The 17,636-nt window shown below is 45.4% G+C and overlaps 1 protein-coding gene across 26 annotated transcripts in view; it reads right to left on the bottom strand.

Annotated features, from left to right (window-relative positions):
- PRELID2 (PRELI domain containing 2) overlaps nt 1-17,636 on the bottom strand; it is a 105,908-nt gene that overhangs the window by 87,678 nt on the left and 594 nt on the right. For 11 of the 26 annotated variants that reach the window (XR_008748394.1, XR_008748395.1, XM_055811851.1 and 8 more), the window contains 5 exons: nt 9,930-9,987; nt 9,797-9,844; nt 7,739-7,812; nt 6,081-6,241; nt 1,519-1,624 (listed from right to left, as the gene is read on the bottom strand). Coding sequence is in view for 24 of the 26 variants with exons in the window: in XM_055811853.1 (XP_055667828.1) it covers nt 1,519-1,624; nt 6,081-6,241; nt 7,739-7,812; nt 9,797-9,844; nt 9,930-9,987 (447 nt within the window). In the remaining 2 variants the exon portion in view is untranslated. Of the gene's footprint in view, nt 1-1,518; nt 1,625-6,080; nt 6,242-6,745; nt 7,644-7,738; nt 7,813-9,796; nt 9,845-9,929; nt 9,988-10,534; nt 17,620-17,636 lie in introns of those variants that run through there. The other 15 variants (XM_055811854.1, XM_055811860.1, XM_055811870.1 and 12 more) reach the window with 10 other exon arrangements.

Genomic DNA, 17,636 nt, shown 5'->3' with positions numbered 1-17,636 from the left:
GCAAGATGTGTCCCATTGCTCACAGTCACTGCTTACATTAGCATAGCTCACGATTTCTGGGGTTTTTCTTTCAAAGCCTCAACAAAAGTATCTTACAGTTATCAAGAATAATCAAATATATTTCTACCTACAGCTCTTGGGACACAGGTTCCAAAATCAGGTTTTCAAGCACAAATGAGAGGTGGGGACTGTCAGCCCCTAGGCTGGCAGAGAGGAGACAGTCCCGAGGGACTGCGGGTGGGGTGCTGCCCAGGCTCCCACTGACTTCAGTGCAAGAAAAGGCAGGACACTGCTAAGGCCACTTCAAAACAAAACAAAACCAAAAAAGCCCCAAAACCAAAAACCCCACCTTCAAGAGTATTAACCTCTTGGTCCCTGTGAATAATTAAAGAATGGCATAAGGTATGATCTGAACCATGGACATCTAAGTTCATGTGAAAAACAAATTTTTCAATTAGGTAACTAAAAAATGATAAATAATGGTAAATCTAAATTCATTATAGTCTTGCAGTACATAAGATTCATGAGCGCAGCCATGAAAATGCCATGGCCGTGTTTTCAGGCACATACACATGCTTTCATTCACCTGAAACAAGATATAAACTGGAGGGAGGGAAAAAGAAAGAAAGAAAGAAACAAACAAAAAAACCCAAAACAAAAAGAAAAAAAAAAAGAAATAAGGCAAAAACCCTCTCAGTTTCTCATTAGAAAAGTTTAGTGAAATGTTCCTTCCTTCTCCTTCTTGCTCCCTTTTCAGCAGATGTGAATTTTAAACAGTCTGCACAGCACAACCTGAACCCCCAAATCTCTTCAAAGTATAAACTCGCAGAGAACAAGAATTCCACAAAACTTCATTTCCCAATGAACAAATGCTTCAGGAGACATGGCTCTTAAACCTAGTTTATCAATATGACATGACTCCCCGAAATGAAAAGCCTTTGAACACCACCTCCCTTGGGATGCTCTGCTGGATAGCTTTTATCCTCTTTCATAATTCTTACTGAAAGACAGAACTATTGAAGTATACAGAACTGCTACAGGGAGATTGACTGTGGCTATTGTAAATACATCAAGCTGCCAAAAAAAACCCCCTGACATTACTGGCGAAAAATGTGTGACATGATATAAATTCATGTTGACTACTTTTGACTACTTCAGTATAAAGGTGCTATAGAACGGCAAATTATTACTACAGTATTAGCTGGTACAATGAGGCATTAGGAAGAAGAACTGTTCCAGTGCCTGGGGGAAATCAGGAATAAGAATGAATTACAGAAACTGATACAGTCATATACGCCATGTTTTAAGATGTATCTGAAATAAAACTATTACCATAATAAAACTAAATCCATTTTTATTCTGCTTATTCTCTGTAGACAAAATATCAAATATTCTTTCAACAATTAAAAGATACAAAGAATCCAGACTCAATTTAATTTTGAACCCAAGATGATCTGGTGATTCAAAAAAATACAGAATATAACTCAGAGGGGAAATTCAAGCAAAAAAATTACTTACCTTCTTCACAGCCTGTTTTAAAAATGATTGAGCAAAAGCTTCCAACACACAGTTGAGCAAACCTGCCCCCGTGACTGATATTTGGCCTTTTTGTGTGAAGTCTGTCCTAAGAAACAGGAACAGAACATCCTTTTATTTTTCTGTCTACTTAGTAAACACTAAGCGTATGTTAGAAAGTTAGTCTTTGATACCCAAGTACAGGATTAATCTCTTACATTCACACATTTTGTATGACAATCTCAAAGGCAAACACACAGCAGACCAGTGGCATAACAAGATGCTTGTGACGAGCATCTCCCGCCGCCAGCACTGCTGAAGGTCCAGCTGGACTCTGCTCCAGGGAGGACACAAGACACACGTTTACTGGAGAAACCCAAAGAGCAGCAACACAGAGAGGTCTGAAGGAGACACAACAGCTGTCCCCAGAATCATGAAAGCCAACGGCAGACACAGGAAAATACACCTCTACAATTTTATAGAGTCCTCAGGACATCATTCCACCCAAGCAGAGGTGGTGATACCAGTGAGGAGAGGACCCCGCAGTCCCATCCCAGCAGCACGCAGGCGAACCACCATCACTGATGCCCTCGGTGTGCCACTAACATCTTTAATTTCTGTCAATGCAATTCAGTAAAAATGCAGACACATGGAGTTGCAGTGAAGAAGCAGGAGAACATGAGAAGTTTGCCCCAACCACAGAATGGATGTCAGCACTAAAAATCCACCACTGAACTCAGCCGCTTTGGTTGGAATTTATTCATTCATTTTGCAGTTTCACCATTGAGCCTCTTTCTTTTTTGTCCCCTACAAGGAAAATATTGATCTCTAATTGATTTCTGTAGCACGCAGCTAGCAAGGCCGCATCATTACAACACAGTCACAGGGAGAAGTCTATTAATGAGATCCAGCTACTAAATTATTGACTAGTTAAGTACAGCAAATTTGGTCTAATTGTTTTCATGATGGGGGTTTAATTAAAGTGTCTTTAGTATAAAAAGTCTAGCAATATTCTTGCTCCGATAGTGTCAGGGAGAGTTTCCAAAGCCTGCATGGCTTTCAAAATTAAATTAAAAGTTACATCCAATGCAAGGCTCTTCAAAAGAGGGAGCTTTTGTACGGAAGATCTTTTTAATTCCCATCTCCAGCTGACAAGCACTGCTCATGCATCACGTGCCTCTCTCCACGTCAGGGAGGCATCTCACCCTGCGCCCACCGCACTGCAAGAGACTGTGGCTCCCTTGGGCTCTCTGAAATGAGGGAAAGTGCTGGGCAATAAAGGGAATCTGATGGCAATTGAGGGATATAACATGAAAAAGCATCAAAATGCTCCTGGCAGGGAGGGGGAAAGCAGTCAAACCAAAACACGCAGGGATGGCAAACAGCACCAGAGACAAAATTCAAGGTACACAGGGATTCTCCACTGTGGAAAACCAGATATAATGTGTCCCGACACATGGAAATTTGCCAGTACACAACTTCAGCATAAATCCAGGCAGCTACAAGGGAGTTTTGCCACTGACTTTCCCTTTCAGTTTGGCACTGTGCACCAGACAACTCTTCCCAGAGCCCTCCCCGTCAATACGGACACTGCCCATCTCAGCTGGGTGGGTAGCAGGCTCATACCTAATTTATGTAATACACACTTTTAGGGTAAGTGCAAATGAATCACTCTAGGAATTTCCAACGCAAACACATATGCGTGCAAGCAGAGGGGAACAGCTGACAAGATTCAGACGGGTTTGATATACCAGCAGTGAAAGCCGTGAGCCCCAGAGCCCTCTGGAGCTGCATTGCGGGGCAGTGCTGGCGAACACTGGGCAGTGCCAGCAAACCAGCCCCAATCCTCTGCAGGCAAACAGTGCTCAGGGCTGGACCTGCCCTACCTGCAGCACAGCCTCGCCTGCAGGGACTAACTGGCTTTCTTTGGACTTCAGGCATCAAAAGGAGATGCTTGTCTGTAACAGCAATTAAATCACAGAAACCAAATAAAAAGTGTCACAAAGAAGTTCAGCCAAGAGGGTAACAGGTGCTTTCTGGCCTCTGAATATCCGGATATGCCCCATCGTGCCTTTTTCAATGGTTTATAATTTATTTACAGTAATGTCTGTTTGCTACTAGATCTTTTCAGACTTTTATATACTCTTACTTGGAAGCACCCACAATAATTCACTTTGCAAGAATATGCAGCACTTGGCATCACTGCATTCACATTTATCTAGAACAGAATAACCACCTGATGCTAAAAGGAAGAACTGTTTGGGACTAAGCAAGCATCACTTCAATTGCCCCAGTTCTATTAGGGACACCAGGAATGTCACAGTCTCCCTTCCCTGACTTGCAGCTCTCTCACTGAAAATAATAAATGATGTAACTGCCAATCTCAAACTGGGTGAACTAATTCATGTCCTCTGGAAGAGGTTCTCCTAGGCGCCTAGGGACTGGATTCATAGTTTGATTTTCTACAGCTTATTGGTCTACAAAGTAGCTGAGCTGAAGTCAGCACAGACAGTTGTAACTTCATCTGACAAGGGCAGAAATATTCTAGATTCCCATCAACATCATCCCACCACAGGTGGGACCAGGCTGCAGCTCTCCAAAGCAGCAGCTCCGTAATCAACCCCACTGCAAGAGACCTTGCAGAGGCACAGAGCAGGGCAGTGGGTGCCATGGCTGTAACGCACCCAGGGAACACCCACAAAGCAGCCTGCAGCCAGCACCCCAACAACCCCCCAAGCCACCAGCTCCCTGCTGGGCTGGGAACAGGCAATGCCTGGCACAGAGCCCATCACACACCCTTCTAGCGACCTAAAGAGTTTCACAAGGTCGCTATTGAAATCTGCCCAGCAGTGCACAGTAGGGGAGAACAACAAGTTTCTCTCTGTACTCAGGCTACTATCACTCTCATAACACTGTTCTCTTTTTAGGGGCATAATATACAATTTTCCCACTAATCAGGATCACTTGAGTCTCCTCACTGTGTGTTTTCTTATTTCTCTCCACTACAACAGTATGCTGCTAACGTTATGCCCTTTGCGTAATTCCTTCGCCTATTAAAATGTAAATGTCACCGTATGTACACTACATGCAGCTGAAATTTCACACCCGTTTTGGCAGCCAGCATTTGTTAGATCCGATTACCTTCATAAGAACCCTGAAGAGGTGACAGTGGTGTGCACAGGCATGCCCAGGTATCCTTGAACCTACCCAGCCAGGGCTGCATGGCTGAGGGCTGCAGGCTCCTGCAGCCAAGTATTGCCGCTGCTGACCTGCACCGGCACCCACCGCACCTCCAGAGGCACCGGCAGCCCGGCAGGTGCTGCAAACCTGCATGAGCAAACCTGCTGAGGCTGCCATCACACCCTGGCAGCCCAGGTATGCCTCTGCCTTCCCCATTGCCAGTGTGCTTCAAGGTAAGAGTGAGCAGTGGTGATGCCAAACTCGCACAACTCCCCTGCACAAGCCTGCAGGAGCAGACACAGCATGCTAAGGACAGCATCTCTCCTAAACTGGAACTGAAAAGCCTTGAAAATAGGGTGTGAGTGGCCGAACAGCTGCAGTAAATCAGTTTCTACACCAACAGGACCAACATCTACAGCTGCAATGCAAGTCTGATGCAGAGGAAGCCTCAGTAAGGACAGAGGGTCCCAGCAAACTTTTGAAACAAAACATTTTAAAAAGCCAGAGGAACATGTCCTCAAACAGCAATGTCCCAGCATGGGGCTTTCAAAAATGCCTCAGCCACAAGGAATTTAATTTCATCTGAAGTTGCTGGGGTTCTTCCTTAACACCCTTAGAGCTTTCCAAAGTCACATGGACCTTGCTGGACATCCCTGCCACACTTCCAGAGAACATCACAAGGCAAAAGTAACAACAAATTACAAGAGACACTAGAACAAAGAATTAATGGGGTTGACATCAGCTGGAAATAAATCTTTTTTTAAAGACAGTCACATTATCACATACCTGCTCATTTCAGTGCTATGGAAATTAGAAATTCCACTCTGATCCTGCTGTAAATGTGCATAAAGACATTTCTAGGCTCCACTGTGTACAAACACAAGTCTGTGCTCTCCCAGGCAAAGTCCCACAGCAGCTCACATCTCTGGGTCACAGCGGGCCAAACACCGGAGAAAGAAAATTGTTTGGGAACAAGTACGTTCCATGCCAATGGTGGGCAAGCAGGAGGGAGCTGATAATTTTTAAACTGCTGTCCAAGCATCTGTTGGTAGATGCAAGAGCAAAACGAACACTCTGGCTACACCTGCTGTGCAGGAACAGCAGGGCAGCCTTCTGTAACTGCAAAGCAGCACATAGAAAATTAACTTCCAGCGATTATTTGTGCTCTGGCCAGAGCCTAAGCTTACGTCTGAACAAGCCAGAGGAAAGCTACAGGACATCTACAGCTGCTGCTTCAAATGCATTCAAGACATACCAAAGAAATTGTTATTCAGACCCCTCTCATTGCAAAAGGCAACAGAAAACCCATCTGCAGGGCTTCGGGCCTGCAGCAGCAGCCCAGAGCCAGCACAGGGATGCTGCTGTACCCAGAGGCCAGTACTCACCAGTTTGGATTCTCCAAGCTCTCTCTGAAGACAGACTCCTCACTGAGAGACGCATACTGTGTCCACGTAAGGCAATGAGTTTTCATAGTCATATTTCTTTTCCGCATATTAAGCCAAGATTCCTCTTCCAAGTAGATGTCGGGCACTTTTAAGACACCGACCTGGCAAACAGAATTACAGCTTTTTAAGAAAAAAAGGTAGAAACACTTCTCAGTACTTTTAAAGTGTTACTAGCCTCATAGGGTAAGACTGAGGATTCAGCAGGAGGGGCACAACAGCTGTGGATAGCCCAAATATGAACACTCAAATTGTTCAGAAGCTACTGAAGGCCATGTAAACGCTCCAAAATTTAGGGAAGCGGCTCAGTCCCCAGCCAGGCTTCCAAGACCACTGCAGGCCAACTTACCAGCATCACTTCATGCTTCCTGTCTTGCTGATGACAACTAACTTATGACAAAGAAGGATAAGAGAAGCCACTTCCAAACCGTTAAATGCAAGGGAGCCAAACCCACCAGCTAAACCATGAGGGCAGGAGAACAGCTTGCACCTCTGCCCTGCTCCAGCTCCTTTCTCCCAGGAGGCCTCCTCCTCCTCCAAGAGCCCACTCTCAAACTGAGTGACCTTGATCTAATAAGCGTGGGCTAAAGAAAGGATAAAAATCTCACCATCGGTTTATTTACATTCTGCCTGTATAGGACAATGATATGTTCTCCTTGGCAGGTGAGGCTTGGAAGAGACAAACACATGTTTAGAGGCAAAAACATACAGAGTTGTCAGCACCAGAAAAAGAGGACATGCACACGTTTAAGCATGCAGACAGTGAAATAGTAGTTGTTTGATCATGCATGAATGTAAATGTACTTTTCTGTATACAGACTATCTGCTGCAAGATACTCTGAAAAAAACCCAAAGAATAAATAAGGCAAATTCTCCTCCCATAACAAACTGTGAAGAAAGGGCTGTCACTAAAAGAGACACTAAGGGATTGCACAACCCAGGTTCTAATGTTTTCTACAGCCTTGTCTTATCTTCTTCATTGGAACCCTACGATGCCATATTTAACTTGCAACATGCTACAGGCACATTAAGTATTCTTTCATTCCCTCTGAATTCACTTACAGAATAGTCTTGTGAGAGATTACAACCCAACATGTTCAGAAGCCATGGATCAGACATCCAAAACACCTGAGCTCATCTTAGAATTACCTAGTTTTTATTACTAGCTGCCACCCTTTTGCCGAGATCCACGAGACTGAGCTTTTGTAAAAATACCATCTACCACACAAAAATCGTATTGACAGCAATATGATCATTATATTGGGATGGGGGGAATGGCTGTACTTTCACCGTGGCCCAGGTAAGCTTTTAAAGCAGCTTTACTTTTTCCAGGTACAAAAGTTGAAAGCCCATCTGCATGTAAAACAACCACCACCACCAGTTACATCTTAGTCTGCTCAAGGCCACAATTTTGTCCATTCAAGTTAAGTATAGAATCGGTTCCTAGAGGGTTTTTTTCTCTTAACTTATCTTTTAAAGTAACTCTTCTAATTAAAAAAAAAAAAAAAGAAATCATTTGGAAATGTGATTCTTTTAAACAAGATAAAACACCGTGAAGCATTAAGGTTTTACAACTTGACTAAATTTCTCTAAATAGTTACCTTTCTTAAAATTTCAGGAATTACATTCTGGCATGTTGCAATTCTCCTCCAGTAAATAATCCCTGTAGACAAATCTGATTATAAAAGAAAATCAGAAAGGAAGAGTTACAGCCGCTAGTATTACCATTTTTTAACAAAAGCAAAGTAGTTGAAAGACTTCACATCAGAGCAAATGTGCAAACAGAAATGCTGGCAAATTAACAGAGTGCTGGGGGAGGGGGTCATTTGCTTTGGGGGTTGGGTTTTTTTGTTTTTTAAGTATAAGCCAGTACTGCTCCTGCTTTGCCAGACAGAGGGCTCTAAGTAAGACTGCTATGGGCATTCTGTGCTCTGCCTGAGGAGGAAGGCACCTGTATCCATCACTGTAACCCAGACTCCCCTATTCCAGCACACAGTACTAACATTTTACTGGCATTTATACTGGTGCTCCTGGGTAGCAAAGCACACTGCAGGCAGTGCCAGGCTGCATGGGAGCGTGCAGCTACCAGACCAACGTACAGGCTTAGGCTTTAATTTATTTCTATCCCCACCCCAATTTATATTCTCAGGCTCATTCTCTGGGCAAACACACTGTGTACAAGTTTTACAGAACAGTCCTGTCTCATCACACATTCAGTTTTGTATTGAGTTGGACCCAGTGACAAGGACAAAACTATCTATTAGGAAACAAATTACAGTTATTTAGTACCTCCAAAAAAATGGTTGGCTTTTAGAATCACTTTGCCTTTTAATATTTAATGACCCAGATCAAGAACAGAACGCTACTGAACAAGAAGCCAACTGGCAGGCGGCCCAGGTTAAAGACTTCTCTGGGATAAAAAGAGTACCTTCTCAAATAGTTGCATTTGGTGGGATCTGTGAAATGAAAACTTCATGGGGTTTGGTTTTCAGAATTCTTAACAAACACCACATTAATAATATGAAGCACCTCCATGCAACATGGAATAGAAAAGCATTCTCTGGAAAGAGTGGTTTACTGCATTTGAAGAAAACAGCAACAGCAGCACTAATGCTCAGCTTTCTTGAATCCCAGGGCAACCTCACTAACAACTTGGTTAGAGAGCATAAACCTGGAATTAAGAGCCATCATTAAACCTGAGCTGCAAGACAGAACACATCTCTAAATGTATGATAAAGAATTTAGGGACTAAAACTTCACAGAACCATAGAATGGTTTGGGTTGGAAGGCACCTTAAATATCACCCAGTTCCAACTCCCTGCAATGGGCAGGGACACCTCCCACTAGACCAGGCTGCTCTGAGCTACATCAACTCCATCAAAACTTTAATTCCAAAGCGTCTGGGACTAAAAGTTTAAAGTCTACAAGTTATTTCATCCCAAATAGGTATTTGATCAGAGTTCCCATATTAGGAAGAAAGGTTGTTATTTCCACACAAAGTCCTATAGTACTTGTTTCCCACATGGCTGCACAACTGTTTAACCCACCCTCCCACAGGCATGTTACTTTAAGTTCCTAATTGCAAGCAATTCCTGCAAGCTCAGCAACTGGAAAACAAAAGGCCATGTGGTACCAGCAGACCTGATCTGACAACTGTGCTCCAGCCCAAGCAGATTTATTTTCCTGTCAATATGATTGGGAAACAGTAACTTCTGATTTTCAGTGTTTCAGGAATTCTGACTGATGAAGCAAGAGACTGATGATGTGTGATGGCTTTCTGAGCATCAGCATCCTACAAGGCCACCACGTGAGTGTGATTCCTGGAACTACCTCCTCATCCAGGAGGTGAAACAGCAAGAGATCCCTCCGAAGGCAGGGATCATGAAAGCCAAGTAGCACAATGCCTGCAGAGCGCCTGAGGCTCGATCCATACAACTCACTGTGCTTCCTTCCAGGGGCCTTACATCTGATCTGTGGAGCACTGCAGATGGAAATCATCACAGAAACACCAAGGAACCATAACACAAAAGAACATCTACACAGAAACAGGCACAACATGTCTGACGGCCCTGGAATAAGCTGAAAATTCAAATACTTAATGCAGTTAAACCCCACACTTTGGGGTGGGGAGTGGACTATATTTTCTTCGTTTTGCTTACACAATGTCCAGCACACAGAATCCCAGGCATGTCTGCAGTGCATGGCTTCTAAGGAAATAGAAGTATTTCATAATTAATTTTAAAGGTTATGAAAAATTTTAACTAGCTCTGTAAAAATATTCAGGCAGCTTACCTGTTTTCTCTTCCACTGTTTCTACAGCTGTGATGTGTTTCTCCATGGCACTGGGATACTGGGATAAAAATGCATAGGATGAAGATTACCACTTCTCATACAGGTAAAAGAAAATCACTAGCTGTCACTTGTCAAGTCAGAAGCACTTGCATAGCTTCTCTCAATGGGCACGAGCCGAGCTGCCTGATACTAACAATCTGCAGTCTCTATTCAGGTTAGCGGAGAGGAAGAATTTAGTAAGATTAGCTTAGTAAGTAAGAATAGAAAATGAACAGAAAACCCACAATCCTGCTATGAGAAAAACTGCTTGAAGGGGGAGATGCTAGCTTTTCCTGCAGCATACAGGCACCTTCCACACACCCTCTGTAGCACAGAAACAAAGACACAAGCTCTTGACCCATATCACGTTTTTCAAACGAGGGCTCCGCAGAGCTTTCAGCAGCATGGCAGCTCCACGGGCCAAAGCCCCTGCACTGTGGCCGCAGAGAGCCATGGCGTCCTGAGTTTCTGCAGCAAGCTCATGCCTTGCCACTGTCGCTAAGCGCATTCAGCCACACAACCTATTTCCTCGAGCAAAAAGCTGGAACGGTACAGTGCGGTGTCACCTGAATGCAGACTCTGGTACGTAACATTTTACTGTCCTGCAAAAGCTGCTGTAAGATTGCAAGGGCAGGACGTCACTTCAGACTGCTGTGTGGGTCCACCCGGGCAGCAGGGCATGCTCTTCTGCTCAGGGGCTGGGGTGCAGGCTGGGGTGCAGCAAGGATAAACGATTGCTACTGCCTGTTCCTGCTCAAGGCAGCCTCATTTTCCTTCGGCCATACAGACGAATCACTTCAAGGCTGGAAGAAAGAGATTCTCATTCCAAGACCCCCATTGAAAAGGAATTATGCCAAAATTATACAGGTTGCCTGTAGGGCAACATCCTATATAAGAAGCATAAGCACAAGAACAGGACTTCTAAGGATTAATAGTCTAGTTAGGAACTTAGAAAACTCCTCTGGCTAGAAACCAGACACAGAAGGCTACAAGTACCTTACTCTCCATTGCAAAAAGTCATCAACATTCACTGAATAATGAACTCCAAATTGTGAAGCACAAGATAATGTATTGATCTCAAGTAATACTCAAAGTTACTGTAACCTCCACACTAATAAAATGCCAGACTGAAGAAATACTGACCACCAGACTGACATAAAACAAAATACGAAGCTTTAGGAAGGGTGGGGGAATTGCATCCTAAGGCTAACTCAGTTACATAATGCAATTATGGTGTGCAATAATAGGTGCTTCAAAATTCTGATATAAAAGAAATCTCAGGTTCCAAGCTAAAAATGTCAACAATTCCAGAATAGGCTGTTCTATAACCCAGCTCTACTACTTCTTGCTGCAGAACATAAGCTGATTTAAAAAGCACAAGGTTTTCAAGTCCTGTTCTATACAGAATTTGGAGGCTTCTCCACAATGTGCTGCTTTCAAATGGCAGGAGTGGCATAATTACATTATCAATGTAACTTACACTCTGTAAGGCCCAATCGTGTGAAACAAAGAGCCATTTACATAAATCTTTCGCTAAATAGCAGGCTCTATTACCCCAGTATTTAAACAGAAATAGACTCAATTTTCTATACTGCACAGTAAAAGAAATAACATTACTAGTCTATAAGCAGATGTAACAGCTAAGAGAGTCTAACAGCCACAAAAATAGTGTTTCCAGCCAGCCACGGCCTCCCTGCAAGGTTTCCATTCCCTGGGGACACCAAAGTTAACAGCACTACAGAACAGAGCTCGCAGCCTGGCTGGTATTTCAGCCTGCAGTAACCCAACTCTGAACCCTGCTGCCCAGCACCAGAGGCACAGGACTCCCAGCCCCATCCAAAGGGCTCCCACCAGCCCAAGGGCTTCAGCACTGCCCTGTCCTTGCCCAAGTGTGCAAATGCACATTGCCCTGCATCACCTCTCCTGCTAAGCAAGGGCACGGGGCAGGCACAGCTGTCACTGCCAGCAGTCACATGTAACACCGGCTCCAGCATCCTCATCCCTACCATCCCCAAATCCCCAACTGTGTCAGGCCGCAGGACTGAGCAAGCACTTCCGAAATTCAGAACTGCCAGAAGAGAGGTGGCTACTACTGTGCTGCTAACCTGGGTTGGGCCCAACAACGGCAGCTTCCCACCACGCTGCCAAGCACACAACTGCTGGCCATGCTCCGCAGGGCACGCCTGCACCAGGAGAGTGGGCTCAGGGTGCTGGGACAGGGACGGGCTGCCCACCCGCTCTCGCCACACATCCCTGGGAGCAATCAGGGCACACCTACTGTCCCCACAGCCCGCACCTGCAAACCAGCACCGGAGAGGGTGCCAGGAGCACCAGGCTACAAGCTGAGAGGATGGCCAGCAACTGCTGGGCAGAATCCGGCCAGGGTGTCGTAGGGCAGCTCTCCTGCCTGCTGTTAGGGCAGCAGGGCAGACAGGCCAACGAGCCTAAACCTCTTCACCGCTTGAGCAGAAACACCCAAGGCTGTTCCCGCATCGCCGACGGCACCGGCCGAGGAGGGAATGCCATCTCGTGGTGCTGCCTGCAAGCGCATGGCACGGGCAGCATGTGGGCAGCGGTGCGGGCAGCGGCAGGGGCTCCGCCTGCCCCCCAGCTGAGGCAGCGCTCCTCGGCCCCAGCCCCCAGCCTGGCGTGTGCCAAGCTGCAGAAGGGTCCCACCCCAGGGGACCAACACGACCCTCTTGTTGTTCTGGAAAGGCACAGGTGGAGGAAAGCCACGGGGCCTGACCATCGGATAGAGGAGCGCATCTTACCCCTCCGCCTGCTTAGGTACAACCTTCACACCTTGCCTTCGACCTTCACACCTTGCCTTCATCAAATGCATCCCTGGCTGCAGCCGACCTGGCTCCTGTATCTCAGACTGCACCTGGGGAAGTAAGTGCCGAACACTGTAACACAAAATGCTCTACTTCTATGAAAAAGGAAGTTACCCAGGCGAAGTGCACATATTTTGAAAAAACTGAATAATTCCAATGAGTTCCTGTAGTAAATTTCTTTCCAGACTGATTTGCCCATCTTAAAGACGTTCCTCCTCCATCACACTAAGAGGACCTCAAGCAAATCAGTGACAGCAGAAGCCACAAAGCTGACTTTGCCTTTAAGCTATCCATAGCTTTGAGATGACTTTTTTCTATCCTAGCTGCCAGTCATGAGTGTTTCCTGAAGATATCAGAGCCCATTTTACACATGTGGCGTGGCAAGCATGGTGCCAGCAGACAGCAGTTTGGAAGCACGAAGACCTCCATACCCAGAAAGCCCTCAGCACCGCAGCACGGAGGTACCCGAGAGGGTACAGGGTTATCCCTCAATTCACCCCAACAGGAACTGACGTACTTCATTCTCCACTTGCAAAAACCTGGCAATTAAAATTAAAGAATTCTTGTGCTTGAGCTCATTCGTTCTTGCTGCAAACATATTGACTGTTTTCTACAAATAACAAGCAGAACTAATTGCATATAGTCATTATTCTGAATCCAAGGAATTAAGAACTGCACATACCTTTCCAAACTAGAACATGTACGCTCATTTATCAAAAGCAGCAGTTCCTAACCACAGCAATGTTTCTTAGAAGTTATTTGAGGGAAATAGCAGGCCTCTAAAAGCAGCAGAGTGTTTAGAAGCAGAGAGGAATCACTGCAGGTTACACATAATGATTTGTATAAAAATGACGTATTTCAAAGCAATGAAGGGCTGGTTTTACATGCAAGATCAAATGGAGCCCACATAAATCAAAATCACAGCCTCAAAGTCTTGCGAAAAATAATAATATTTGAATTCAAAAATATTCTGATTCTTTCTTTTTTAACTGCAAGGAAATGAAGCAGTGACACTGCAAAATCAGCTAAACCTTTCCAGATTCCTCCACTTTGTTATTGGTTTGGGAAAGTGGTAATAGTGAATAAATGTAAATAAATAAAGCCTAGCAAACCTACTGCACGGATTACCTGCTGTGATACAGATCAATAAATACAAAAGCCTTTCAGATACAATTATTTCAAATACAAATCAATTTGTCATGTTTGATTTACAGTTCACAGGCTCACTTTAAAACATCACCTGTGCTAACCTAAAGGCCACGCCAGCAGAACCTGCTGCCCATTCTAGCAGGCTCAGGCCCCTGACACGGGACGACACTCCCCTTGGCTCCATACGCCACAAATGCCCAAAAAGCCTGGCTTTCTGCAGCTCTGCCTGGGGACTGGCCACACGAGCCCAGGCACATCAGGCAGGTATGACGGAAGTTAATGCCCCTACTTCCACCAGGATTTTTCCTCATCTATGTTGCAGATGCCCGAAAGGCTTACTTGGCAAAGCACCATCCTTCCGACCCATCCAATACATTCCTCAAGACCTCTGCCAGTGCCCATCCTCCCGCACCAACCATTTTCTCTAGAAACATGTGGCAAAGGCAGAATATTTTCTCTAGCATATTTCTGAACTGACATACAAGAACATATACCCCAATATCTGTAGCAGGCTATCCACCTGATTACCACCTATCTCTCACTGATTCTACGTAATGAAACCGGAGGACGTATAAGAGCATGTTTCTAGAGAAGCTGGGTGTAATTCCGCTGCAGAGTGCAGGGATGTTTTAAACCTAACCTCATAACCTGAGAGATGCACAAGCCCACAGTGACACTTTCCACAGCCTTGAGTGGCTTCTCTGCTCCATCCTCATACGTTGCAGCTGATACACAAAGCGCCCCAGTCGAGGCAACACATGGTCTTGGTGGCACAAACACGCCCTTGAAGAACCCTGACTGCTTTGGCGTCCTCTTGAGAGCACGTCTGGTTGCACCTTCCCACCCTATTTTGCAGCACAACAACATTCAAAGGTTCAACCTGCAGAGTCACAACAGAAAGAACAAGAGCAGGAGGCCTGAAGTCAATTCTTAACGACAGCATTTATGAGTAACTATGGCAATTATTTTTTCAATCATATCAAATTCCCGGTTAAAAGCATGTGATGCACTTTGCTGCCACACACAAATGAGGATTATTTTAACCTTTCTGCTCTGCGCTTCTGGCTGTCATAATTAACCTCACTATTCACCTCCAACTGCCCTCCTCAAGTCATATGAAAGTATACTACAGAATACAATTTCCATTTGCACTTCTATTTTGGTTCAAATCTTTCACAATGAAAAAGCATTAACTCTGCTTCTCCTCTCACCTTTAATTGCCAAACACTCAAGAAAATCAGCAAAAGGTGGCCCTGCTTCCACTTTTCCATGTGAGTCTGGAATTTTCAAATGAGTATTTCAGAGCACATCCATTGGTTAGCCATAGTGTGGCAGTCTAAACTACATGGTTAGCAAATTTGACTGCCCAAGCTTGCCAGATATATAGCTCAGGATTTCTGCAGCAGGGTGAGAGGGGAAAAAAAAAAAAAAGACTTTTTTGCCTTTTTGGTTTTTGGCGGTTTTTAAGGAAAACCTTAAATACATCTTTGCACAGTCCTACTCTAGGGCAAAAAAATCATAGCTGTAGATGATTAACAGAAACCAAAGAGAAACAGAAAGACTCCAGACTAAGCATCTTTGTCTATATTTACTGTTCAAAGTTCTGGCTAGTGGGGATATTTTGGGGTTTTCCTTTGTAAAAGAATTTCACATACATGACAGTTTGATTTTCAGAACAGGGCATGGCACCACTACAGGGATCCAATTCCATTTTGTACTGAGCCATCAAGCATCAGAAAAAAACAGTCAATCAATTAAAACAAAAACATGCTACCACATCTTTTAGAGATTCACGTTATCGGTCATTTCCTCATGAGATGGACACTGAAGACAAGTGGCTGACCCCACTGAGATCCTGTGCAGAAGCCTGGTGACTTCAGCAAGCCCAATGTTGTCTTTACAGGCTTTCAGCAAACAGGAAAAACTTGTTAGAAGTGCAACATATGTTCTCCAGTCCTACCCTACCCATAAAACCAATCCAGTTTTCAAGGATGTGACAATTCTTAATAAAAAGTTACTTAGCACAGGGCACTCTCTGCCTCCCTGTGCCCAGGGTGGCTGCAGCAGAAGCAAGGATGCACACCACAAGTCGTCATGGCACTGCTGATGAATTAAGAGTCACTGGGACTACCTCAGCTGCAAGTAAGCATGTGGGGCTCTGCTCCACCACCACACCAGCTGGGGCTGCCTCAGGCATCCTCACCGCAGCGCAACACCAGGCAGGTTCAGCTCAGTTCTGCTGTGCATCAGTCGCACAGCCGCCCAGGTGCCAGAGTTGGCTGTGCATCTTGCGAGCAGGGACACGCCAGGTTCCTCTCGGCACTGCCTTTGTCAAAGCCAGACCTCCGTTAACATGAGATGGAGAACTGGCAGCTGGCTGAAACAAAACAAAGCAAAACAAAAAAAATACTCCTTCCTTGTGCTTTAAGTTGTTGCATCAAGGATGAATTTAGCCCAAAGTCAGCATTTGTTTAAACACCTTGTCCGGCTGAGAACATTCACAAACCCATGGGGTTTTGTGCCAAGGAACACCCTGCACAACACAGCAGCTTACATCTATCCTTAATGTTTAAACACACGTGGCCAAAACAAAGATTATGGAGCCCACTCTATTCTTCACCCTGGTGTTCACAAAAAACAGTCACAGCTAGAGGGCAAAAGCCTAGCATCAGCTTGTAGTAAGGATTAGAACTCATGCCTATCTCTACGCTGCTGTTCAAAGGAAAACACCAGCAAAAAGGGCAGTTTTGATGCACAGCTTGGAGCTCGGGTCTGAGGGGCAACAGTGCTCACAAGGAAAATTTAGCAGGATGCTGTTTTGCTAGGATGCAACACAGAAACGCTCTTTACCTGCCATTAACACCGCCTTCTGTCACTGCAAAACATTTTCATTTTAAAGCCCACTAAAAAGCATAGGGATTGTTGCACTACTAGGCCAAAAGCCATACTGCACCAAGCCTCAGCGAAGGGGTCAGCATTCTGCAAGGACAGAAAACTAGAATTCATTTCTACTGATCCGATCTTTCTTTCAAACAGATCCCAGCCACCACGGCAGAGCCGCTGGAAGGGCAGGTGCTGCTGTGCTGGCTGTGCGCACCCCTTGTACCACAGGGCAGCCGTGCCAGATCCCCGAGTCCGTCACAGCTCACAGACTCGCACAGAACACCAGCGGAGCAGAGCCTGTGGCAGCAGGCAGGATTTGCTGGCTTTCTTTACTGCATCGAAGTCCCTCTTGCATGTTTTGGCCACACCACGCTCTGCAAGCAGCAGCTGGGCTGTTCCTGGCCAAGAAAGGCCACCTGCTTTTCACCACTGCCATAGCACTGCCCATCCTGTCCTCCGCACTGGGGCCAGCACCATCCCCGATGAACACCACCAGGGGCAAGGCTGTGGGACCCACGCCGGGCACCCTGGGGTACCAGGCAGCAAAAAGGAAACCGCTCCGCTCTGGGACTCGGATGCAACTGATGCGCAACCAACGCCTCGGGCACAGAAATGCGGGTTTTCATCTAAGCATAAAGAAAAAGCTCTGATAAAGAGGAAATCCAAGCTTTCAGCTTCAGGAAGGGCCAGCACATGCACAACGCCCCAAAGCAGGACCTGCATGAAGGCTCATCGAGCCCTGCCCCTCCTGCACATCCTGCTCACCCCACACACCCCGCACACCTCGCACAGCCCCGCACAC

This window comes from Falco peregrinus, chromosome 8 (assembly GCF_023634155.1).
Source record: "Falco peregrinus isolate bFalPer1 chromosome 8, bFalPer1.pri, whole genome shotgun sequence".
Taxonomy (NCBI): Eukaryota; Metazoa; Chordata; class Aves; order Falconiformes; family Falconidae; genus Falco; species Falco peregrinus.
Note: the sequence above shows the minus strand (reverse complement) of the source record. Positions and strands in the feature narration are given on the sequence as shown.